The following is a 27,609-nucleotide window of genomic DNA, read 5'->3' on the forward strand; positions in this document are numbered from 1 at the left end:
GGAAAGTATTTGTTGAACTGAACTGAATGGTGCAAAGATATTTTCACTTTGTAGCTCTCTTGACTCATTAATCCTTAAGTTAACCCTTGTCACCAAAACAATCAACCTATTCAACCTTTAAAGGTTAGTACATCACATTTCATGGACTTACTGAACTGGAGGTGCATTTCTTTATTTTTTTAAATGTACCAACTGTTAACGACGGGTAGGGTTTCTCCTCAGAGAGCAGAGATTTTGTTAAAGGCTATTTTCCCTTCTGCGCCAAGATCATTTACCTTACACACAAGTAGCATAAGACTAATTCTTAGATTTTTAACAGTTATTAACCCCTCAGAGATCTTCAACATTCTCCAAGACCTCCTTAACTTAAGGTATTTAAGGACTAGATCTTTTAACACACACCATTTCCACTCCAACAGAGCCTTGTTAATGGTTAGCACAGCTGTGGTGGTTCATCAAGTCCCCTATCAAGATTTCTCCCACTCTGCTGAGGGCCATGTCCTAGTGAGTCACAATTAAAAGAAATAATAGGATCAAACGACAAAGAGACAGAGGTGGCTTCCAGTCCTGGCTCCGCCTCATACCGTACTTTCAGCCTTAGTTTCATCTTTTCTAAAATGAGAAGGCCACCTCCCAGCCAGGGTAACTATGAACATAATGCGAAAGCATGAAGGGTGCTTAGCAAGGGGCCTGACCACCCCCCAAAGGGACACACAATAAATGATAACATTACTGAAGAGGTTAGAGATTGTTCTACCCAAAGAAGCCTACTTTTTGTCATCCAGTGAAAATGATCTTTACCCACTTTCCCAACGCATTAAAATCCATCTAAATTAAAAAAAAAAAAAATACCATGAAGATTAAAAGCAGATAATGTGAGGAACCAAGATGGCGGAGTAGAAGGACGTGCTCTCATTCCCTCTTGTGAGAACACCAGAATCACAACTAGCTGCTGGACAACCATTGACAGGAAGACACTGGAACTCACCAAAAAAGATACCCCACATCCAAAGACAAAGGAGAAGCCACAATGAGATGGTAGGAGAGGCGCGATCACAGTAAAATCAAATCCCATAACTGGTGGGTGGGTGACTCACAGACTGGAGAACACTTATGCCACAGAAGTCCCCCCACTGGAGTGAAGGTTCTGAGCGCCACGCCAGGCTTCCCAACCTGGGGGTCCGGCAACGGGAGGAGGAATTCCTAGAGAATCAGATTTTGAAGCCTAGTGGGAACTGATTGCAGGACATTGACAGAACTGGGAGAAACAGAGACTCCACTCTTGGAGGGCACACACAAACTAGTGTGCACATCGGGACCCACGGGAAGGAGCAGTGTCCCCAGGGGAGACGGAATCAGACCTACCTGCTAGTGTTGGAGGGTCTCCTGCAGAGGCAGGGGGTGGCTGTGGCTCACCGTGGGGACAAGGACACTGGCAGCAGAAGTTCTGGGAAGTACTCCTTGGCGTGAGCCCTCCCAGAGTCTGTCATTAGCCCCACCAAAGAGCCCAGGTAGGCTCCAGTGTTGGGTTGCCTCAGGCCAAACAACCAACAGGGAGGGAACCCAGCCCCACCCATCAACAGTCAAGTGGATTAAAGTTTTAATGAGCTCTGCCCACCAGAGCAACAGTCAGCTTTACCCACCACCAGTCCCTCCCATCAGGAAACTTGCACAAGCCTCTTAGAGAGCCTCATCCACCAGAGGGCAGAGAGCAGAAGCAAAAGGAAGTACAATCCTGCAGCCTGTGGAACAAAAACCACATTCACAGAAAGACAAACAAGATGAAAAGGCAGAGGGCTATGTACCAGATAAAGGAAGAAAATAAAAGCCCAGAAAAACAACTAAATGAAGTGGAGATAGGCAACCTTCCAGAAAAAGAATTCAGAAAAATGATATTGAAGATGATCAAGGACCTCGGAAAAAGAATAGAGGCAAAGATCGAGAAGATGCAAGAAATGTTTAACAAAGACTTAGAAGAATTAAAGAACAAACAGAGATGAACAATACAATAACTGAAATGAAAACTACACGAGAAAGAATCAATAGCAGAAAAACTGAGGCAGAAGAATGGATAAGTGACTGGAAGACAGAATGGTGGAATTCACTGCTGCGGAACAGAATAAAGAAAAAAAGAATGAAAAGAAATGAAGACACCCTAAGAGATCTCTGGGACAACATTAAACACAACAACATTCGCATTATAGAAGTCCCAGAATGAGAAGAGACAGAGAAAGGACCAGAGAAAATATCTGAAGAGATTAAAGTCGAAAACTTCCCTAACATGGGAAAGGAAGTAACCACCCAAGTCCAGGAAGCACAGCAAGTGCCATACAGGATAAACCCAAGGAGAAACATGCTGAGACACATAGTAATCAAATTGACAAAAATTAAAGACAAAGAAAAATTACTGAAAGCAGCAAGGGAAAAATGACAAATAACATACAAGGGAACTCCCATAAGGATAACAGCTGATTTCTCAGCAAAAACTCTACAAGCCAGAAGGGAGTGGCATGATATACTTAAAATGATGAAAGGGAAGAACCAACAACCAAGATTACTCTACCCGGCAAGGATCTCATTCAGATTTGATGGAGAAATCAAAAGCTTTACAGACAAGCAAAAGCTAAGAGAATTCAGCACCACCAAACCAGCTCTACAACAAATGCTAAAGGAACTTCTCTAAGTGGGAAACACAAGAGAAGAAAAGGACCTACAAAAACAAACCCAAAACAATTAAGAAAATGGTCATAGGAACACACATATCAATAATTACCTTAAACGTGAATGGATTAAATGTTCCAACCAAAAGACACAGGCTTGCTGAATGGATACAAAAACAAGACCCATATATATGTTGTCTACAAGAGACCCACTTCAGACCTAGGGACACATACAGACTGAAAATGAGGGGATGAAAAATGATATTCCATGCAAATGGAAATCAAAAGAAAGCTGGAGTAGCAATACTCATACCAGAAAAAATAGACTTTAAAATAAAGACTGTTACAAGAGACAAGGAAGGACACTACATAATGATCAAGGGATCAATCCAAGAAGAAGATATAACAATTATAAATATATATGCACCCAACATAGGAGCACCTCAATACATAAGGCAACTGCTAACAGCTATAAAAGAGGAAATCGACAGTAACACAATAATAGTGGGGGACTTTAACACCTCACTTACACCAATGGACAGATCATCCAAATAGAAAATGAATAAGGAAGGACAAGTTTTAAATGACGCAATAGACCAGATAGATTTAATTGATATTTATAGGACATTCCATCCAAAAACAGCAGATAACACTTTCTTCTCAAGTGCACATGGAACGTTCTCCAGGATAGATCACATCTTGGGTCACAAATCAAGCCTCAGTAAATTTAAGAAAACTGAAATCATATCAAGCATCTTTTCTGACCACAACGTTATGAGATTAGAAATGAATTACAGGGAAAAAAGCGTAAAAAACACAAACACATGAAGGCTAAACAGTATGTTACTAAATTCCAAGAGATCACTGAAGAAATCAAAGAGGAAATCAAAAAATACCTAGAGACAAATGACAATGAAAACAAGATGATCCAAAACCTATGGGATGCAGCAAAAGCAGTACTAAGAGGGAAGTTTACAGCTATACAAGCCTACCTCAAGAAACAAGAAAAATCTCAAGTAAACAATCTAACCTCACACCTAAAGGAACTAGAGAAAGAAGAACAAACAAAACCTGAAGTTAGCAGAAGGAAAGAAATCATAAAGATCAGAGCAGAAATAAATGAAATAGAAACAAAGAAAACAATAGCAAAGATCAATAAAACTAAAAGCTGGTTCTTTAAGAAGATAAACAAAATTGATAAACCATTAGCCAGACTCGTCAAGAAAAAGAGGGAGAGGACTCGAATCAATAAAATTAGAAATGAAAAAGGAGACGTTATAAAAGACACCGCAGAAATACAAAGGATGCTAAGAGACTACTACAAGCAACTCTATGCCAATAAAGTCGACAACCTGGAAGAAATGGACAAATTCTTAGAAACGTATAACCTTCCAAGACTGAACCAGGAAGAAACAGAAAATATGAACAGACTAATCACAAGGAATGAAATTGAAACTGTGATTAAAAATCTTCCAAAAAACTAAAGTCCAGGACCAGATGGCTTCACAGGTGAATTCTATCAAACATTTAGAGAAGAGCTAACACTCATCCTTCTCAAACTCTTCCAAAAAACTGCAGAGGAAGGAACAGTCCCAAACTCATTCGATGAGGCCACGATCACCCTGATAACAAAACCAGACAAAGATACCTCAAAAAAATAAAATTACAGACCAATATCACTGATGAATACAGATGCAAAAATTCTCAACAAAATACTAGCAAACAGAATCCAACACCACATTAAAAGAATCATGCACCATGATCAAGCGGGATTTATCCCAGGGATGCAAGGATTCTTCAATATACGCACATCAATCAATGTGATACACCATATTAACAAATTGAAGGAGAAAAACCATATGATCATCTCAGTAGATGCAGAAAAAGCTTTTGACAAAATTCAACACCCATTTATGATAAAAACTTTCCAGAAAGTGGGCATACAGGGAACCTACCTCAACATAATAAAGGCCATATATGACAAACCCACAGAAACATCATTCTCAATGGTGAAAAACTGAAAGCATTTCCTCTAAGATCAGGAACAAGACAAGGATATCCACTCTCACCACTATTATTCAACATAATTTTGGAAGTCCTAGCCATGGCAATCAGAGAAGAAAAAGAAATAGAAGGAATACAAATTGGAAAAGAAGAAGTAAAACTGTCACTGTTTGCAGATGACATGATACTATACATAGAGAATCCTAAAAATGCCACCAGAAAACTACTAGAGCTAATCAATGAATTTGGTAAATTTGCAGGATACAAAATTAATGCACAGAAATCTCTTGCATTCCTACACACCAATGATGAAAAATCTGAAGGAGAAATTAAGGAAACACTCCCATTTACCATTGCAACAAAAAGAATAAAATACCTAGGAATAAACCTACCTAGGGAAACAGATGACCCGTATGCAGAAAACAATAAGACACTGATGAAAGAAATTAAAGGTGATTCCAACAGATGGAGAGATATACCATGTTCTTGGATTGGAAGAATCAATATTGTGAAAATGACTATACTACCCAAAGCAATCTACAGATTCAATACAATCCCTATCAAATTACCAGTGGCATCTTTTATGGAACTAGAACAAATCACCTTAAAATTTCTATGGAGACACAAAAGACCCTGAAGAGCCAAAGCAGTCTTGAGGGGAAAAAACGGAGCTGGAGGAATCAGACTTCCTGACTTCAGACTGTACTACAAAGCTACAGTAATCAAGACAATATGGTACCGGCACAAAAACAGAAACGTAGATCAATGGAACAAGATAGAAAGCCCAGAGATAAACCCACGCACCTATGGTCAACTAATCTATGACAAAGGAGGCAAAGATATACAATGGAGAAAAGACAGTCTCTTCAATAAGTGGTGCTGGGAAAACTGGACAGCTATATGTAAAAGAATGAAATTAGAACACTTCCTAACACCATACACAAAATTAACTCAAAATGGATTAGAGACCTAAATGTAAGACCAGACACTATCAAACTCTTAGAGGAAAACATAGGAAGAACACTCCTTGACATAAATCACAGCAAGATCTTTTTTGATCCACCTCCTAGAGTAATGGAAATAAAAACAAAAAGAAACAAATGGGACCTAATGAAACTTCAAAGCTTTTGCACAGCAAAGGAAACCATAAACAAGATGAAAAGACAACCCTCAGAATGGGAGAAAATATTTGCAAACGAATCAACAGACAAAGGATTAATCTCCAAAATGTACAAACAGCTCATGCAGCTCAATATTAAAGAAACAAACAACCCAATCCAAAAATGGGCAGAAGACCTAAATAGACATTTCTCCAAAGAAGATATACAAATTGCCAACAAACACATGCAAGAATGCTCAACATCACTAATCATTAGAGAAATGCAAATGAAAACTACAATGAGGTATCACCTCACACCAGCCAGAATGGCCATCATCAGAAAATCTACAAACAATAAATGCTGGAGAGGGTGTGGAGAAAAGGAAACCCTCTTGCACTGTTGGTGGGAATGTAAATTGATACAGCCACTTTGGAGAACTTTATGGAGGTTCCTTAAGAAACTAAAAATAGAATTACCATATGATCCAGCAATCTCACTACTGGGCATATACCCAGAGAAAACCATAATTCAAAAAGACACATGCACCCCAATGTTCACTGCAACACTATTTTACAATAGTCAGGTCATGGAAGGAACCTAAATGCCCATTGACAGACGAATGGATAAAGAAATTGTGGTACATATATACAATGGAATATTACTCAGCCATAAAAAGGAACGAAATTGAGTCATTTGTTGAGACATGGATGGATCTAGAGACTGTCATACAGAGTGAAGTAAGTCAGAAAGAGAAAAACAAATATCATATATTAACGCATGTATGTGGAACCTAGAAAAATGGTACAGATGAACCGGTTTGCAGGGCAGAAGTTGAGACACAGATGTAGAGAAGAAACGTATGGACACCAAGGGGGAAAACCGTGGTGGGGTGGGGATGGTGGTGCGATGAATTGGATGATTGGTATTGACATGTACACACTGATGTGTATAAAATTGATGACTAATAAGAACCTGCAGTATAAAAAAACAAACAAAAAAAAAAAGCAACTAATACTAAACTTTCTTTGGGTTATTTGTATGGAAATATGTTAATATAAATGTTTCAGACATTAAAAAAAAAAAGCAGAGAATGCAGGAGCTGAGAGCAGAGGAGACGCTGGAACACTGAGTGCCGAGTGGAGATGGACAAATCAGGGCTCACCAAACTCACACAACTGCAAAGCTTACAAATCGCTTCTTCAGAGAATATCTAGTGACACAGGGGAAAAGCTCACTACATCCTGGTACAGTGAAAAAAATAAAGCACAAACTAAATATAAAAAGGTGTGGATACATGTATACAAATATTTGAAAAACAAACAATATGGAAAAGTGTTTAAAAATATAGATCAGCAGGGACAACCACTACATACACACACACACACACACACACACACACACACACACACACACACACTCTCTCTTTCTCTCTCTCTGTCATATTTATATACAAGTTTGAAGTTTTCCGGAATGATTTGAACACAGAGTATTATCTATAATGGCGGTGGGGGGTGAGTTTGTTTTGAAAGAAGAAAGAGCCCACGCTGTCATTCCCCTTCCCAATGAGACAAGAGAAATGCTAATCTTTGAGATCTAAACTCTTCAATACACGTATGACCTGAGAGTCTGCGAGCCTTCAAAGCATGTTGTTCCCTTGCTCCTTCTACTTATTTCTTCTCTTCCTACTTACAAAGGTGTCTATCATTACTTACTGAGTGATTTGGCCAGTCAGATCCATTGGGGTTTATCCCTGGGTTTCTTCAGATTGCAAAGGAGGGTCAGGAATAATACCTAAACTCTTTTACATACCCTAACTAATGAAAAAAAAATCTCCTTAGCATTTAAATTTTTTTCTAAATAATCAGCACTTAAAACAATATTTACACAATATTCTGGGAACTTCTTCTCTTTCATCCAAAACTACAGTACCCTGAATATTGTATCCAATGCCATCCCCTTGAAAGAAAAAAAAATGTCATTTTGATTCTGAAGGTGATCAGGTGATCTTCTCACCTTCTGGATATTCACATTATTTACAAGAGGATTGTTTTAAAAACCAAACAGTATTATTTTTTTCTTTTCCCCTGAATTTATGTGCACATATCCACTTTCCCAATGTTATTAAAACTTCAAACTGTTCAATTAACTCAAAATCAACCTGTAATGCTAGAAAAGTTATCTAAAGTTGTACTGCCAGGACTTCCCTGATAGCACAGTGGTTAAGAATCCACCTGCCAATGTAGGGGAGACAGGTTCGAGCCCTGGTCCAGGAAGATCCCACATGCTCCGGAGCAACTAAGCCTGTGCGCCACAACTACTGAGCCTGAGCTCTAGAGGCCCTCAGCCACAACTACTGAAGCCCGAGTGCCTAGAGCCCGTGCTCCGCAACAAGAGAAGCCACCGCAATGAGAAGCCTGCGCACCACAACGAAGAGTAGCCCCCGCTCGCTGCAACTAGAGAAAGCCCACACGCAGCAACGAAGACCCAACGCAGACAAAAATAAAAAATAAATAAATAAAATAAAAAAATAAAGTACTGCCAAGTCTATAACATGCACAAAATTTGCCTTTTATAAAAAAAGGAAAATAAGTCGTACATCAAATTAGATTATCTGAATACACTGATTATCTTTGATTATCTAGACACTTTGATCCCAAAAATGTCATGACTAATGATTTTTTTTCTAGCATAAACTTAGTTATTGCTTTTTATTAAGTCTTTTATCCTAGTATTCAATTGTTTTATATTCTGCTTTACCAAAATCTAAAACTCAATTTTTAAAAATTCATCTTCTGTCATTTCATATTTCTGTTAACACAGAAGAGAGAATTGGTGTCATCCGCACTTACCAACCACAATGCTCACACATTAAACTTAAGTGTTGTGAAGTACCTGGAACACCTCATTCAAAAGTTACTGATGTACTGAATGTAAAATGTTTACTACTCTTAAATTTTCCAAGAGACTTGCCAACCAGAATCCTTAATCTTTTCCCCCTTGAAACCCCAAGTCCCCTCATCATGTGGCTTCTCCCAGCCGAAATGTCTCTGCAGGTGTAAATCACACACCTTTTCCTCACAGTATTGCCCCAAAACTGGCCTCCAGCGCACTACGTGATCATGACTTACCTTTATACAATTGATGTGATTTGCCAAAATCCATCTTAAACTGTGTTATGGCCTCGGGGGTCTGTTAATGTAGGACCTGTGCCATACCCACTTAAATGCTATTTATCACATCTGACAGGAGTATCAGAATGACAGAAGCTATGAGGAAGCTCTAAGGAAAACAGAAATGCCCAGGAGAAAGAAGCTATGTCGCCTGGCCTTTAGGAGCCCGACGGTTTCAACTCAAATCCAGTTCTACTGTTTACTGGCCGTGTCAACTTGGAGTGACTTTGTCACTTTGAGAGTCTGTTCTCACAGCTAGAAATGGAGATACTCATGGTGCTAATTCTTAGAGTGTCTGAGATGATTTTAAAAAAGATAATCAAAGGAGATAATTAGGTGAAGCCCTCAGAACAATGCCTGGCCCATGGTAAACAATAAATACTAGCTTTTTCAGAGACCTGTTTACCAACTCAGGAACTAAGAATGCCCCGAGATTCAAGATCATTAATTACACCTTTTCAAGGAGCTGAGGTGTATCACATCAGATCACAAGATTCAACACACAGCCTGGTTTTTGGCACTTATTAATTCCAGATAGTCCATTAGAAAATGAAATTTATTTTAGGAAAGAAATGCAAACAGCTCTGCAGTGTTAATCAATTATGCAAAGCTGTGTGGTCAGAGGAGGCAGCCCTAAGTCTCACTGAACCTCCCCCTGAGACATGAACTTGGACATGAGCTGAAAACCCCACCCCCTTTATCCCTGCGGAGCCAACCCACCTGCAAAGGAAGTTCATCCCAGTCCCCCAAACGCTTAAAGAGAAAATAACCCTGAAATTATATTCAGTTTATCTACTCAAAACTGAATTCCTCTCTTAGCTCTTTCCCAAATAATAACCCCTAGACTTTTTTCCTTCTTTCCACCAGTATTTATTAGCACTCATTATATGTCAAACCCTGTGCTGGGCTTTGGGGATAGGATGCAAACAAAACAGCCACAGTCCCTTCCCTTTTTTGAAAGCTGAGAAGAATTTTCCCCTTTAGAAAACCCATACCCACTAGATTTAAGTTTTTAAAAATTCACTTCAGAGTAATGTGAAGTTATGTGGAATAGATAGGACTGCTGGGCTACTGGGTGAAACAAGCATTGACAAAAGGGTCCTCATGGCATACAAAGCTATACATCCCAAACTATACGTCCACACATACCTGAACATTCGTCCCCAATCTTCCCTTTGAGGAAGGGAATGTTCCCTTTGTTAGGGACCCACCCGACCATGGAAGATATCTGTTTCTGCTACCATTTTCTCAGGTGGACAGTGCCACCTCTTTCCTTCCAGATCTGTTGCAAGCTCTCACCTCCTCCCCCAGTCCTCCTCAGGAATCCTTTCCTCTCATCCAAATATAGCACTTCCTTAAGGCACACCTCCCCCGACACACACCAGCTGAAAGCTTCGAAGGGGTAAGGATGTCTATTTTTTCACCTCTGTATGCCGCATAACACGGACCCCACTGTCCTGTATTCTTTCATACATAAATATATATCCCTGATATGGTATGAATGTCAAGACAATGAGGGGATGTGCTGAGGTGGGGGGCAGCTCTCCTTCTCATAAAGTGGCTGAAGCAGAACAGCTGCCTCCCCAGGTCCCCAGAAAGGGCACCATCAACTGCCACAGGACATCTACAATGGTACTGCTTTCCCAGGGAGCCGAAGCTGGCTCTGGTCCCTCCATGCTCCTGGCTTCACCTTGACATTCTCCAGCATCCTCTTCCCATGTCAGAACCTCCATAAACCCAACTGGAAGGTGGGTAGGGGGAGGGATAAATCGGGAGATTGGGATTGACATATACACACTACTATATACAAACTAGATAACTAATAAGAACCTACTGTATAGCCCAGGGGACTCTCCTCAGTACTCTGTAATGACCTATATGGGAAAAGAATCTAAAAAAGAGTGGATATATGTATACGTATAACTGATACACTTTGCTGTACAGCAGAAACTAACTCAACATTTTAAATCAACTATACTCCAATAAAAATTTTTAAAAAAACAAAAAACAATTGGAGGAAGAAAATAAATTCTCAACCCGACAAACCTATACCAAGTGCAGCATTTCACACATGAACCAGGAGCAAGTTAAATCTCTGGAGTCCCAAACCAAAGCGCAACCTGAGAAAGAGTTAACACCAATCTATGCAACTGTGCACAAAAACGATCCATGGTTCTGTTTTTTAAAGAGAGGGAGAGAGAGAGAGAGAAGTAAATGAATGTTTAACCAAAGGCTAGAGCTCCATTTTCTGTTAAATTCGATTATTTTTTAACCACATCTTTGAAATAACATTGTTGGTAGTTTTCCCACTAAAATTGTAGGATAACAAGGAGGACAAGAAAAATGCATTACAAGAACATACTTCAACATTAAGGCTTTCACACACAGCTATCGCTCCCCATTACCAATCTTGCTTTTCAAGAGTTCTTCTAATCCTAGCTATTTCATGCCGCATCAGGACGGCATTTCGGCTTATCTATATAAAGCAAAAGCTCCCAAGGTTGTGTTTGTTCAAGTCAGATCTTCAGAAACAATGTGAAAGGCAAGACGTTTAAAAAAAAAAAAAAAGCAAATAATTTAGTTGCAATTATTATGTGAAATTTTATGTGAGAATGTATGTAAAATTGTTCATACATTTGTATTTAGGTGCCAGGTAAAGATATATTTTAAAACACTATGAATCCAAAGGGATGATTAAATCATCCTTTAAAAGAATTTATATGTATATATGATAACTGGCTAGGATATCTGCTTTGTGACATTTTAACAGTACACAACAGCATTTTTTTCCATTAGTGATTCCCTCCAGGTTTTTGTCTAGGAAAAAAAAAATTCATACCTATTTTCCCAGAGGAAAATAGGAAACAATTGGGGAAAAAAATTGGAAACAAATTTTCGTTATCCTTTTTAAGAAAAATAAGCTCTTGCCCATCATGATTGTAAACATACATGTCTAGATGTAGGTTTTACATGCAGAAGTCTCTGAGAAATATTATATAGGTAGTGACCACCCACTATGACCAGGCTAGTGCAGATGGGGGCTGAGGAGGCTGGCTAGACAGACAAGCCCATCTGACCCAACAAAACAGTCCACGGAAGTATCACCTGGCTGAACTGCTTGGGTCCAGTGAGGGCGAGCTGTCCAGCTGACCTCCTTGACTCTGATGCCAACTGTGGAAAGATTTTTGAGGGTAAAATTACTCTGGGCTCAGACTTCCAGGGTAGGCGGGAAGCCCCACCTGTACCTGCTCCAACCTTCCTGCACGGAGCAGTGGGGGACAGTACAACCACCAACGTGGAGAAGGCTGCTTGCAGCAGTGCCAAGGAGAGGAGGAGTGCAGACACCTGAACATCAAGACGGTCGCCAAAAAGGCCGAGATGAACAACACGGCGGGGAGGAAGGGTAAAAAATTAACAGAAAGCTAAAACTAATGTCTAATTCATCTGTGAACAAGTTATTTGATTTTAAAGCCAAACCACAGAATTTTTAATAATACGAAAGCCTATTTTTCAATTCAAAAATGAGAATCCTGCCACTAAAGAATATTTACCATGCTTTGCTGTATACCTGAAACTAACACAACATGGTAAACCAATTATACTTCAATTAAAAAAATAATAATCTATTAAAAAAACCCACTCTTTTACTCAACATTGCTCATTATTAGAGAAATGCAAATCAAAACTACAATGCAGTATCACCTCACATTAATCAGAACAGCCATCTTCAAAAAGTCTACAAATAATATGGGACGTCCCTGGCGGTCCAGTGGTTAAGACTCCAAGCTTCCACTGTAGGGGGCATGGGTTCGATCCCTGGTTGGGGAACTAAGATCCCTCCTGCCGTGCAGCGTGGCCAAAAAAAAAAAAAGTCCACAAATAATAAATTCTGGAGAGGGTGTGGAGAAAAAGAAACTCTCCTATACTGTTGGTGGGAATGCAAACTGGTACAGCCATCACAGAGAACAGTATGAAGGTTCCTTAGAAAACTAAAAACAGAGTTACCACATGATCCTGCAATCCCACTCCTGGGCATAGATCTGGAGAAAACTATAATTTGAAAAAATACATACACTTCAATGTTCATTGCAGCACTATTTACAATAGCCAAGACATGGAAGCAACCCAAGTGTCCACGGACAGATGAATGGATAAAGAAGACATGAGATATATAAAGAAGTATATAGATAGATAGATACACACACATATATATATATACATACAATGGAATATTACTCAGCCATAAATAAGTGAAATAATGCCATTTTCAGCAACATGGATGGACCTAGAGATTATCATACTAAGTGAAGTAAGTCAGACAAAGACAGATATATGATATTGCTTATCTGCGGAATCTAAAAAAAAAATGATACAAATGAACTTATGTACAAAACAGAAATAGACCCACAGACATAGAAAACAAACTTACGGTTACCAAAGGGGAAAGGAGGGGGCAGGGAGGGATAAATTAGGAGTTTGGGATTAACATATACACACTACTATATAAAACAGATAACCAACAAGGACCTACTGTATAGCACAGGGAACTATACTCAGTATTTTGTAATAACCTATAAGGAAAAAGAATCTGAAAAAGAATATATGCACATATATATACACACACATATATCTATGTGTGTATAACTGAATAACTTTGCTGTACACCTGAAACTAACACAACATTGTAAATCAACTATACTTCAATTTAAAAAAATATTTAAAAAAAATATTTACCATGTCAGCCAGGTGGAGACAGGTATAGAAAGAACTTCCCCTCTGCTGCCTGCACAGGGGCTGAGAGGGAAGGGCAAGGCTCACCTAAACTGGTTCCTAGAGTTTTTTCCAACTGCACTTATTTCTGTGGAAAACAAGAAATTCCAGCTAGATCTCCACCTTCTCCTCTCTACAGCTGCTGCTTCTTCTCAAATACCTTTCGTTTGGGTCCAAGTTAATGATTTCAGTGTGACGCACAGGCTGACCACGAGAAACTCCAGAGCCAATAAAAGGGGCAAGAAAAATTAACTGGAACAATTTGTTGGCCCTGAGAGGCCCACCATGCTCTGATAGAAAACCGAGGGACCGAGCACTCGTTTAGGGGAACTCCTCCTGATTTTCTAAGATTTGTGTAGATGAGATAATGACCCAAAAGATATTTTAATAACAAAATAACAAAAACATGTAAATTACAGAGATGAGAAAATAGCCGAGGCCCAGCTGAGGGCCGGTGGCCTGGCTGGAACATCATTCTTGCTGATGCATCCCAGGACGCCATCATTTCTAATACGTTTTACCTGTCTAGCCCAGCCGATTATCACTAGCAGACAGGAAAATGTATACGGTAATTAGAGTCAGGAAAGCCTAAAATCACCCTCAGGAAATTCCATGTCTCAGCACTTTCTAAACTCCCCTGTCTTCTAGACAGCTCAGTCCTTCTTGTCTCCTTGTTCTTTTATCTCAATCTTTACCGCTAATCCCTCTGTAGGGTATTAATTACTCTGTCACAATTACGTTACTCCACAAACAAGGACAACACAAGAAAGTCCAAAATGGATTAATACTGTATTTATTGTATTAACTTAATATACTGTAATTGTATCATTCGTGCATATTTTGTTGGACATTGAAAAGAAAAATATAATTCTTTCCCTTTGCCTTCAGCTCCACTGGCTTTCTGATTTTTTTAAAGCACTAAAAATATTTCAAAGTAACCTGCACAGCCAGTAAATTTGCCTATACATGTGATTTTTGCCTAAGAGACCTGCTGTGTGAAACCAAATTATACTCTTTTTCATAAGACTGGTTGGCAGTTGAGGTCACTTAGGGGCCCAGTAGGGAAAAACTTAAATGCTGACGAGGACGACTCAGATGCCTTGAATGATTACCACTAAAATCTGGTTCAAATTGTGATGCCATCTAGGACCAAATTCATGCAAACCAGCAAGGAGAATAAATGCACACTACATATGCACTAACACAGGAAATGAGATGGAAAAGGGTGCAGAAGAGACGGGTTTGCAGTTCTGATAGTAAGTGTAGGAAGGCATCCACCACACAGACCTGAAGAGTAGCCTCACTGACAAAGAAATCTCACCATGATCAACCCTAAATCACAACTGAAAATCACAAGTCTTAGGGCAAATGAGTCTGCAGAACAATTTTTTTTTAGGAGTTCCTCAAGCTCCTTGTAAAATGAAGTCCAAAATACCTTTCCACTAGCTTGTTTTCCACATCACTAAAGTTTAAATATGAATTCACACTATGTTTATCGGTGCCTCCCCAGCACTAATCCCACTACATTGTAATCACACATCCCCTACAAACTCTCTAAAGACAGGGATTATGTTGGCTTTACTGTATCAAAGCATGAGTCCCTAGAATGAAGAAAAGTGTGCATGGTAGCATGGTACCCACTAAAGAGGTAAAAATAACTACCATTAATTATGAACTCCCTATGTGAGAAGAAAGCAAAACACAGTCCTTGGGACCATACAGAAAGAGGGGGCGGACCCACTTCCATCTAGAACACAGAAAGTTGTATTTATCCGGAACTCACCAGCTCCCTGTTGACTGAAATAACTTCAGGCAAAGTGGGTTGGAAGTCAAAGCTATGGATGTGATTCCTTTCACGTCTACTTCATTTTACCAGTTTGGTCTTAGATTTTCACTTCTATTCTTGACACTGCAGTGTCATTTTCCTTCAGTCTGTTTCCCCTTGAGGGTCCACAGAGATCCCATTTCAATGATTAAAAGGAGGGAAAAAATTAGCCCCATGGTCCTGACAAACTTCCAACTTATTAAGAGAGTTGGGAGTGTTGTATGAAGGCAAGAGCTGGTGGGCTCGGACAGCAGAGAGCCCCGGGTTAAACACCTGCTCCGCCACGTAGCCACAGGACCCCGTCCATGTTGTTCGTCCTCACAGCACCGGCGTCCTCACCAGCAATGCAGGAATGTGCAACCAGCTCACCCGCACAGGGTTGTTAAGAGAAAGAAGTGGGAGAATATATATATAAGGCGCCTAGCATGGAGCCTGGATCATGGCAGGTGTCAGAGTAAATGGCACTGGACGTTGCCTCGATGCATCGCTTCCCCGCCCCTGTTCCCACCTCTGTGGCATTTACACTCGTACATCCTCGGGAACTCTGCCATACTTGGCCCTGGCTCCTCCTACCCCTACTTTCCAATCTCAAATAACCCCCTCAGCCAAAGGCCATGGGACCCCATATACCCTGTGGCACCAGATCTTGTTTTGAGGAAAATGAGCGGTGAGACCTTACAAAGAAAGACCTTCTGAATAATTCTCGGTATCATGAAGATGCTTGAACCACTCCCATCTTTTAAAAAGTTACTCAGTCCCTCCCACTAAATGTGAGCAGTCAAAACGCTCATCTCTTTTTAAAATTGTCCAGTTACTGAACAAGCATATGCCTCCATATTACTGAAGCCAGAGACTGTGTGTAATACTCAACTCTGCTTCCCAAGCACCTTCATGGTATGTAGCACTTCACATCAATACAAGCTGAATACCTGTTGAATGAATAAATAACCAGCAGGTACGAAAACATTTACAAATGAGGAACGAATATACGAAAGGTATTATACACGGTTCCTACTCTTACCTGCAGACTTCCCAGTTCACAGTCAAAGACCAGAATCCTGTGTCCTACTGAAAAAAACCATTTCCTAGCTAAAAGTCTCTTTTTAAAGATTCTGTGATTGCCTCGGGCTAACTTGTCCATATTCAAGTTTTCAAGAGAAAAAGCCTAAGGGACATCTTGTCTCCTCAAACTACGGCCATGGCAAAGCGTGGTCAACGGGACTTCAGGGAAGGCAGAGTTACCAAGAGAACCAAATGTGCCTTGAATGGCAAGGCACACTTTTGACAATTCATCCTCAGAGCACCCATGGTTCCAGACTCGATCTAATTCTGTCTATTAACAACAAATACCAACAGGAAGAGATTTAAAATTTGAGGACACAGTGCCTCCTCCTTCCCAAGTTTCCCAAGTTGACTGGTGGCCGGCATCCTTCTCACACTTCCTTCACACAACTTTACCTCGGACAGAACTCAGAGCAAGTGATTTAATAGGTCAGGACTGACGCTGAAAGAGCCCTACACGTGGAGTCAAGAAGTCTGATGTATAATCCAGACTCTGCCCCAACCAGAGGTGTGCCATGGGCGATCTCCTCACCTGGGTGCTGAGACCGCAGAAGACTGTGAAGGCTCCCTGCTGCACCATGACATGCAGCCTACATATTCAGCTGGGAAAATGGGCCAGTTTTGCTCTCTGGCTGCTGACTGAATCCTATTTTTAAATCTTGCTTCTCAGTCTCCTGAAAAAGTTGGCCCGAGAAAATAAGATGCCATGAAACAATATGGAAGAACAGTGCTATTAAACAAAGCAGTGAGAGGCGAGACTCCCTCATGGTAGGTTTGGAATCCAGTGTCAACTGGTAGCTGATCTTCCTATGCCAGTGCTGCCAAAGGCACTGGAAGGTTCCTCTTTAAAAGCAGTCTCACGTGATCAGAGGCCATAATCTGACTTTCTTTTGAAATCTAGGTAAACTGCCTACAATTAATTTAAAAGTAGTATTCTGGAAATATTACCAGAAGAATAAACCTCTCTCACTGCTTCTCCTTCCTCTCTCTTCTCTATTAACCACTGAAGACACTCTGGAAAAATCCAACCTTTCCCCATTAACTGCCTTCTCAGCGCACAGAAGCCATACGGAAGGTCTGCAGCATGCCTCGCACAATTCCTGAGCCAGGGCACTGTCTCCAAGGTAACAAGTAAGGGAAAAAAACAGAGATAGGTCTAGCACATTTAATATGCAGATGAACTAGGTCCCTCAGTAGTATTTCACTAACAGGCAAGACGATAGATTAAAGCCTTCTATTCTGTCTTCTCCATTTATAGGAGGAAGAATTTATTTGAGGCATTTAGCACAGACACAGTGATTCTTCTCTGGCAACGTTGTTTCCAAAACACAAAACTCCAAAGAGAGTTTGTTACAGCTAATCAAGTGAAAAGGAGCTTCTGTTGAGAAAGTCTAAATGGAAAAAGGAACGGGGGTCCCGGAGCAATGGATCTAATCCTAGACACTTGTTTCTGCAGTTTGTTTACAGATAACAAACAACGGCACAGCACATGCATCCTCGCCGACTCTCCACACAGCAGGCGGCCAGAATCCTGTTCTTCCCACCAAGCCAGCGGCATTCACAAGAGACTCACAGTTCCCGAGCCGGAGGAGTGACTCTGGCTTCCACATGGGAAAGGGGAGCCAAGGAGGTGGCGCTGTGTCCTGCGCCTGCACAAAGCAGGGAGCTGAATGCGCTGGCAGTTGGGAGGCAGAGGGGGGCCCAAAGCCAAGGGTGAGGGGCCGAGGGGGCGCAGCTTTTCCTCTGATGGATATCCTCCGATGGCCAGCCTGCAGCGCTGCCGCCACACACGCCAACGGCTGCTTCCCAGCCCTCCTTCCAGAAGAATGAAAGGAGCCACAGAAAGTAAGGGGGGCGTTGGGCGCAATGGGTCAATTCGCAATACTGCAGCAACAAAAACAAATAGCTGCTCTGGAGAGACGGGGGCAGAGATGATGAAGAATCGTGTGTGTGTACCAACCAGTTAGAGGGCCCTGCTTCGCACAGGCAGGGCCGGGCTCCCCGCCGCGACAGGACCCCGAAGCACTGGGACACCATGATTTCTAGTGTTCTCAGTTGAAAACAAAGACCCGTTGTGTTTTCCCGGGCAGCCATGATGCCAATTTGTCTCACACCTTCCAAAGAGGCCTAATTATTAGTCTCTTCCTCGGCTGTCTGCCTTTTTTCTCAGCTTCGTGAAGAGTAAGCATATTTCACTACTCTGAAGGCGGTGGGCAGGGGTCGGGGAGACACGGTCAAGTCAGGAAGAGGAACGCCTTCCGTCCAGACCTCAGGGAAGCAAGGCGCTCACACCATCTCCACAGAGACCAGGGCGCTTGGACCCTGGTCCCCGCGGCCCAGCCATTTCCAACTTTTCTAACAATAATCAGCCCCGTTGGCATTTCCCTGAAGGCATTCCCTACACTTTCCGCCCTGTCCTTTTACTTGGAGTTCTTAAGTGAAACCCATGGCCGGCCAGCCTCCGGCCAAGCGCAGGCCTGTACTGTCTATTCTGCAAACTGGATATTCTGTGTCTCACTTTTGAAAGTCCTTTCATTTTCCTGTTTTGTAAAAAAGTGGTCGAACGTTGGAAAGGAATTAGTTTCACCATATCCTGCAGGACGAAAAAATAAAATAGAGAGTCATTAGGCTTCCAAGACATCACTGAGTCTTTTAAATGAGCCAACTGTGCCAGTAGTCACATGAATGCGGTGACCGGTAACGGAGCCCGCAGAGGATCACAAAATTTGTTTCTATCATATGTCTCACTAAGTAAAGAAAGGGCAGTGCTGGGTGTTGACTTAAAAAAAAAATTTTTTTTTAATCAACTCTGTTCCTGAGTCTGTCACTTCTGAAAAAATAAATTTTTAAATTACCATTGCCCATTTTAAAAAAATCTCTTTTCTCTTCCCAGAGGTCTTTCAACTTATTCTTCACTATTTGTAAAAATTTTCCAGTTTTCCCATTATTCCCAATGCTTGGAAATAAAGGACAGAGATAATAGGATTAAACAACAGAAAAAGAAAGCCAAAGAAAATTCAGTTATGATATTCACAGAGATGAGTTTGCCCTACAGCATATCGATCTGTCCTAAAAGAACCTCACCAAAGGGAAATTTAAACTTCACAATTATTTGTGTGCTCTCAGAAGTCTTCAAATATTGTTTCTCCAACGTGAGCATTGAAATAATGTCATTGAATTTACATTTAATAACATTACATTTGCAGAGTGCTTTGATTTTTAAGGTGTCTTCATTTATAATGTATCATTATAAATGTCACATTTATTTTTTGATAAAAACCCTAGAAGGGGGGCTTCCCTGGTGGCGCAGTGGTTGAAAATCTGCCTGCCAATGCAGAGGACACGGGTTCGAGCCCTGGTCTGGGAAGATCCCACATGCCGCGGAGCAACTAGGCCCGTGAGCCACAATTACTGAGCCTGTGCGTCTGGAGCCTGTGCTCTGCAACAAGAGAGGCCGCGATAATGAGAGGCCTGCGCACCGCGATGAAGAGTGACCCCCACTTGCTGCAACTAGAGAAAGCCCTCGCACAGAAACGAAGACCCAACACAGCCATAAATAAATAAATAAATAAAATTTTAAAAAAAAACATACTGAAAAAAAGCACACAATTTATACGTGTACATCTCTATAAAAATAAAAAAAAAAAACCCTAGAAGGTTGGCAGGAAAGTAAGCTACTACTATCACCTTCTACAGATGAGAAAAGTGAGGCCCAGAACAGGTAACAGGCCTGGAAAATGATACACAGCTAGAAGGTGACTCAACTTCACACCCTTGACCCCTAGTCCAGAGCTCGTTCTGCAACAACTCCTCCACCACCACCAGCAATGCTCTCTAGGTGGGGAGAAATCACCCTGGACTGGTCCATGCTGGAAACAAGACTCACCTCACCTTTAACACCGGCCAATTGTAGGCCACCACACTGTGAATTCCTGCACACTGATCGGAAAATTAGGGTGGGCATATATTTGCATTATAATATTTCTTAAGGGTCAACTAATCCCCTAGAACTAAAACCAATCCTGGCCTGGAAGCACCACTGAAGCCCCCGGCCCCATCCCCATCCAAGTGCGTGTTTCACAGCCTGATCGCTGGCCTGACTTAGAGAAGAGACCAGAAATACTCCCAGGGCTTTCGCTTGAGGCCTCTGATGATGGCGCTAACAGACAAAGGAAGAGAGCAGGCGATTATCAAAGAATTTAATTCTCTAGAAACACGAATTTCGAGTAATTGATGAGAGGGTGAGGGGCGCCTTTCTGTCCTCCGTAGCAGGATTTCTTTATATTAGCTGGATAATTGCTTCCGTTCTCCAATTGCCTAGACCCACAACTAGGGGCTGGCACGCCATCCACATGCGGACTACCAGAATTAGACTCAGAACGGAAACACCCATGATGGATTTAATAATTAACTTTTTTACAAATACTTTGCCCTGGCACAAAAATATTCATTACCTTGTGTTAAGTGTGTTTTCTCTGACCAAATTGTAAAATGTTGGAGCAAAATACACTGAATCTCCATCTGGCATTGCAGTGTCAGTAGAAGCATATCAAGAAAATGTTGCCATGGAAGGCGAGGTTTTCCTCTCTCTTTTTCTTTTAAGAATCTGAGTTATTTCATTAGCACATCAAGCTCCATTTACACAGTCGCACCTCCTCTCTCCCGCACTGCAGTCACAAGTAACGAGCCTCCAATGATCGGATTTATTCTCCGCATCCCAGCCTGCTGTCCGCAATTCCAGTCACATCGCTGCATATCGTGAAGGCGAAGTACACAACACAGGCCAGGAAATGAAGGTGCACCACCTCCCTTTCCAAAGGTACTACGTATTAACAAACATTTAGCACGTGCTCTAAAACTCTTCTCACTTCATTCTCATCATTCAAGCATTTTATAAAATGAATATGGTGCTACTGGACGTATAGTTGTACGTATGTAACAGGGACCAGAGTCAGAAAGAGCTACTCAACAAAGAAAGGAAACAGACTCAGGTTTACCAACTGCCTATTGTGTGCCAGGCACACCACCAAGCACTGTCTCTTCTTGCATCTCATTTTCCAGAAAACTCTGTGAAGTTGATATCCCCGTTTTACAGATGAGGAAACTGAGGCTCAAAAGATGAATTAATTTGTCCAAAGTCACAGTGCTGGCCAGTGTCATGATTTGAACATGGGTCAAACTCCAGGTCTAGTGCAATTTCTACTCATTTCCTAAACCAGGGTGAAGTGGTTTAACCTAGCGACCAGCATGAAGAAAGACTGGAGTTGATCTTGAAGAAGCTGAGAACTGCCTGTGATCTAATCTGCTTCTATGAGGGTAGGATAACTCCGGGCCATAAACAGTCTGGCAATACAGTTGGACTTGGTCTTGGACGCCAAATATTATCTAAATCAACAGACCTCATCCCCTTGAAAATTCAACAACCCGTCCCAATCCACCTCAACTCATGTTTTCCATGCCAAACATACAACATAGTGATTTCTTCCGACATTTCCCTTTAATTTGGGGTTCATCAAATTTAGGTTTACCTTGACAAGATAACAGCTATGAAATTTTGAGGTCTTCAAATAACTGACTTTCCAAATAACCAGCCATCAATGCAGAAAACGGAGAAGGCAAGAAGGGACACACATTTTGGGAAATTCAGTAAACCTCAAATATCTGTGTGTGGATCAGGTAGGAAATCAACTTCCCTTGTTTTTTGCCGTCAGTGATAGCTCATTAGAAACCAGCATCTCTGCCCTGCCAAGCTTCTCCTGTATTTTGTGTTTTCTCTTAATTTCAGGGGTATGAGAGATGGCCTGTTTTTCTGAGTTCAAAGGCAGGAGCAACAGGAACTGAAGAGTTACTTAACAGAAAAGAATCAGGACAAGAGGAAGATGTGCCAGCAAATGATTCTGTCCTGTTGTTATTTATACTCCTTAAACAATAGAAGTGTAACATTTGCCAAAGACCTACAGGAAAATCCTGTTAAAACATACACTTTAAAAAGTCTCCAAAAGCTTTCTGAAAATAGCACATAATCCAGAAGACTATTTAAAAAGAATCAAAATGGACCAATAATATAAAGTGCAGACAATCCCCAATTTCATACAGATTATAATCTAAAAAGTCATTTTTAAATTGACTTTTTGACTTGGAAAGCAATATGTCTATAGAGCAAGGTAATAAGGAGTAGTAATATTTACAAAAAAAAAAAAAACCCATGAATGTCTTCACTTTTGAACAGAAACTTTAAAAAAAGCAACTCTGAGGTATATTTATTTAGAATACACTCATTCAGGATGCACAGTAAAGGGTGTTTTGACAATTATATACACCATGTAGTCATTCCACATCAAGATATAGAACATCTCCACTACCCAAAAAAATTCCTTTGTTAATTCTGCCATGCCAAGCCCCAGGCAACAATTGATCTGCTTTCTATAAATACAGGCTGCTTTTGCCTATTCCAGAACTTCATATAAATGGATTCAGGTAGTATGTATTCATTTATGCCTCACTGCTTGACTAGGCACACAACATTTCTGAGACTCAGGCATGTCACTGTCTATACCCATAGTTCAGTCCTTTTGTTTTTTTTTTTTTTTTTGCTGAGCAGGATTCTGTTGTATGGGTATATCACAATTAGTTTCACTGGGTGATGATACTTGGGCTGTTTCCAGTTTTGAGCTATTATGAATAATGCTGCTGTGAATACTCACACACAAGTCTTTTTGTGGACATATGTTTTAATTACTTTGGAAACTCTAAATGGTTTTCCAACATGACTGTACCATTTTACATTGCAATTAATGGTAAAGTTTAAAAGCTGACCCACAAATGTCTTTTCAAGCTGCTCTGTGCCTGATACTATCCTAGCTTAAAAAAAAAAAAAAGGTCTGCAGTATAAGAGAGTTGTTGAAAAGAAATTCCTCCCTATTTTTCTATTGGCAAAACTCTTTTGGCAAAACTAGAAGCACTTCGCCCATTTCAAAAAAAATTTTTTTTTGCCAAAGCGCCATTTATGCACTTCTCCCTCACTCCTTCTCCATAGATGCCTTAGTGCTCACAGCCCTTATACTAACCTTACTCTAAATCCCTGATGAAGCTACAGAACTGGCCCAGCTCACTTCCAAAGTGTTCCATTTTCCAAAGCTACATTCTTCCCCTTGCCTTCCTCTCCCATTACAAATCAAAACTTCTGCTCCTCTGTTTAACTGCTCGCGTTTAGGAATTAGGAAAGCAATCTCATTCAACGGACCTTTGCATGAAGGACTGGTTAAATGAAGATGTTCAAAAAAAGATTAGAGGGCTTCCCTGGTGGCGCAGTGGTTGAGAATCTGCCTGCTAATGCAGGGAACACGGGTTCGAGCCCTGGTCTGGGAAGATCCCACATGCCGCGGAGCAACTAGGCCCGTGAGCCACAACTACTGAGCCTGCGCGTCTGGAGCCTGTGCTCCGCAACAAGAGAGGCCATGGTAGTGAAGAGGCCCGCACACCGCGATTTAGAGTGGCCCCCGCTTGCCACAACTAGAGAAAGCCCTCGCACAGAAACGAAGACCCAACACAGCCATAAAAATAAATAAATAAATAGGCAAAAAAAAAAAAAAAAAGATTAGAGACGGCTGTCTATAATTCTACAATATTGTTCTTATTCCAAATGAGTCCCTAACAGCAGTGCGATAAAGTAGAGTGAAATAATGAAAGGTGGGTGTTCAAGTTAAGGCAGGAGAAGACATTTTATCATTTTAGGATAGAAAGTTCACTGTGTTTATAAACTAGACCGGCCTAGTGATATTCTGTCCTCCAAAATTATTTCTGGTTTTCACCATTTCTTTTCTTCCTCTGTACCTCTGAACTCACAAATTCTCAAGAAGTCTCAGATTCTTTTTACGCTAAACCCATGGTAACAGCAAGCATGATGGTAGCAAGGGGATGTCATTTGTAAGCTAGATGCTGCCATCTATACTAGAATAAGATCCTGAACAATCACTTTACCTACTAGTTCCTTTAGCCTTCATCCTACCAGGTACTTTGCTCTATGGCATTCTTGCAACAAATACACACATACCTTGTTGAAGAATCCCCCAGCCACGTCATTAACATCACATGTTTTCATGATGTTCTGAAAGGACATTTGCCATGGGCCCATTGTAAAGGATCAGATTTCAGAAACTCAAGCCTGAAAGCAGTTTTACTATCAAAACAAGTCTGTTATCAATAGATGGCAAGCCTGAAACCATTCCTAGGTAGCCAGCTCGGCACTAGGGCACGGAAGAAAAACCCAGTGCCTTTCATACACCCATGCCACTGTGGTTTTTGTCTTCTCCTACCTCAACTCTCATGAACAAAGTTACCCACAGAGCTTAGATGGACAGCCAGGAAATGGATAAACCACTTCTGGCTTATGCAACCGTCTTAAGAGTTCTAGTGGAGCAAACACTTTCAAGTGGATGAGAACTCTTTCAATTAAATAGTGTGAAGTGAGCGTACCACACAAGAGTCCAGTTTAATGTGGCAGGCTGATTCTGTGGCAGGTTACTGACACAGCTCTCCTTCACGATGGCAAAGACAATCGGGGCCGCACTGTCTCCTCAGCATTTCTTATCTCCCTCCCCTACTACTTACTCTGGAGTCTGAAGCCAGCTCCAGCCAGCAGAGAACAGAAAAGCCACAAAACCCCTCCAATCACTTCCAAGTTGTGCAGACTCTAAGGCAGCCCAATCCTTACAGGCACTTGAGAAACAATTACTTTCTTGAATTTGGGGAATTATTTGGCCGTTCTGAACTACCACTCAGTTCGCCTGCCATTTCCTTTTCCCTGTCTGACGCTTACTTAGCCTTTGGAGCTGTATGAAAATAGCGTGAGCCAGGATGAAAAGAGAGAGGATATTAGCACCCTCAATCATCCAGCATCGCGCAAGCTCCGGGTGGCTCCGAGATTCGGGGGTGCTGCAGCACCAGGTCAGCTCATTACCATCGCTCCAGGAAACGAGGCCAAAACAGTTCACGTAATCACTCTCCCCATCGCCAACCACCCGAACTTCAAATATGTTCTCTTCTTAAGTCTAAACCAAAACAGTTACTTTAGTCAATTCCTGGGCTTCGTGAAGATTTCTGTCCACAAAAATGAGTGTTTTGTAATGCTACGCAGATTCTCACACTGAAAAATCATTCTAACATCTCCTCATCAAAATGACAGAGTCACTGCATCCTTGACACTATGCCGTCCTGGAACTGAAGAGCTGAGATGAATCAGCAATGAATCAACTTATAAAACAGCTAACATGACATCAGACGTATTAGTAGGAAGAAGGCACGCAAGGACTAGGAAGCAATCGCCCTGCCACACCACATGCCGTCTGAGGTTCCAACTTTCAAGATACTGGGACAAGCGCAGGAGGCTTATTACATTTAGAGAAAGATGTGTTCCCAAATGTGTAAAAAAGTTTACAACGATCCTCAAAACCCAAAGAGAAGGGAAATGGAAAAGAGCGTATTTCTTGAGCACATACTATGTGCTTAGTACTCTTTACATGACTCTGTTTAATCTCTAATACAATCCTAAAAAGCAGTCTGCATGCTTTTTGTACAAACTGTGGAAACCAGGGCTCAAAGGTATGAAGCAGCTTGCTCAGAGACACCCAGCTAGGACTCCTCATCCCTCTCTCCCACTCAGACTCACTCTTACAACGTCCAGCTGCTCCCAGGCCGTGCAAATTCAGCAGGTCCAAAACGGAATTCACATCCCATTTGCTCCACATTTTAATTAGGATGTATGCTAAATATTTTAAATAAATATTTCCATGAAAGAAGACAGTTCACGATGGTTTAACAATCAATAATAGTAGGTTACTGCTTAATGTGTCTTCACGTATGGGTTTTTTAAAACATTTTTTGGTGATTTTTTTTTGGGGGGCGGGTTTAAAACAAAGAACTATTTCACAAAGTCTAGTGATCTACTGACATCATCATAAACCCTAAGGCTTGAAAGAGCCAAACAAACATTTTAGCAGAACCTCGAAGCAATAACTGGATTATCAGCATGTCAGGGAAAAAAATATGCCAATTATCAAGCAACGACTTGGCTAAAGTTCAACTGTGGGGACGCTAATTAATTCACCCCAAAAAAGTTGCATCACTCTTCCAAAGCTGGTACCAGGACCGACTTGTGGACAATGCCCCTGACATACAGCTACAGCAGCTGAGAAAAGCAAAGGCCCCTTTGTCCTCCTACCTCTTCCCATGGCAGCTGCTCTCACCGTGCTCTCCTGTAGGACACTTGGAGCCTTTAACACGAAGAACACCCAGAAGACAACAAGCACACAATTTTTAAGCAAAGTATTCTACAGGACACCGCACTTCATTTATAAATGAACTAATTTAAAATGCCTCCTGTTTGGGGACTTCCCTGGCGGTCCAGTGGTTTAGACGCCGCGCTTGGTTCCAATGCAGGGGGCGTGGGTTCCATCCCTGGTTGGGGAACTAAGATCCCACATGCCGTGTGGGGTGGCAAAACAAACAAACAAACAGGACAAACACAAAATACTCGCACAACAAAACCTTCCAAAGCAATATTAGGTTCTCCTCATGAGCTACTCCAGGAAGATAAGGAAACATCTGTCTGCACCACATACTATTTCTGGATAAAATCATAATGGAGACAGATAATACTTAAAAACTATGTAAGTATTTAAATATTTTCCACTCCCCACCTCATTCTCTACCTCTCACTCCAGATCAAACACTATTATCAAGGAAATACATTTTGAAGTATCTATGTATTAGGAAATTTTTTTTCTTAGTTTTCCAAAAAAACATAAAAGCTATTATTAGTAATGGCTTAAGCGCCAAAGTTTACCCAACTATTGAACACATACGGAAGGAAATGAGGAATTGAATAAAACATCTTTTGTATTCCTGAATTTTTATGACTTTCGTAAGGAGGAAAAGGAGCAGAAAAAGAAAGCCTTGAAGTTCGGTAATTTGATTCTAAAGAGGCTGTATTGTGATTCGCATTCCAAATTTTAAAATCT

The 27,609-nt window shown here is 41.1% G+C and overlaps 1 protein-coding gene across 4 annotated transcripts in view; it reads right to left on the reverse strand.

The window, feature by feature from the left end:
- TSPAN5 (tetraspanin 5) overlaps nt 1-27,609 on the reverse strand; it is a 170,095-nt gene that overhangs the window by 87,297 nt on the left and 55,189 nt on the right. Inside the window, exon 1 of one of the 4 annotated variants that reach the window (XM_082461851.1) lies at nt 17,124-17,720. The exons of 2 other annotated variants lie outside the window; for them this stretch is intronic. In XM_082461851.1, the coding sequence (XP_082317977.1) occupies nt 17,124-17,171 (48 nt within the window). In that variant the 5' untranslated portion in view covers nt 17,172-17,720. Of the gene's footprint in view, nt 1-13,668; nt 14,087-17,123; nt 17,721-27,609 lie in introns of those variants that run through there. One more of the 4 variants, XM_082461853.1, reaches the window with a different exon arrangement.

The sequence above is a fragment of the Balaenoptera physalus genome (genome assembly GCF_965194825.1).
Source record: "Balaenoptera physalus genome assembly, chromosome: 5".
Classification (NCBI taxonomy): Eukaryota; Metazoa; Chordata; class Mammalia; order Artiodactyla; family Balaenopteridae; genus Balaenoptera; species Balaenoptera physalus.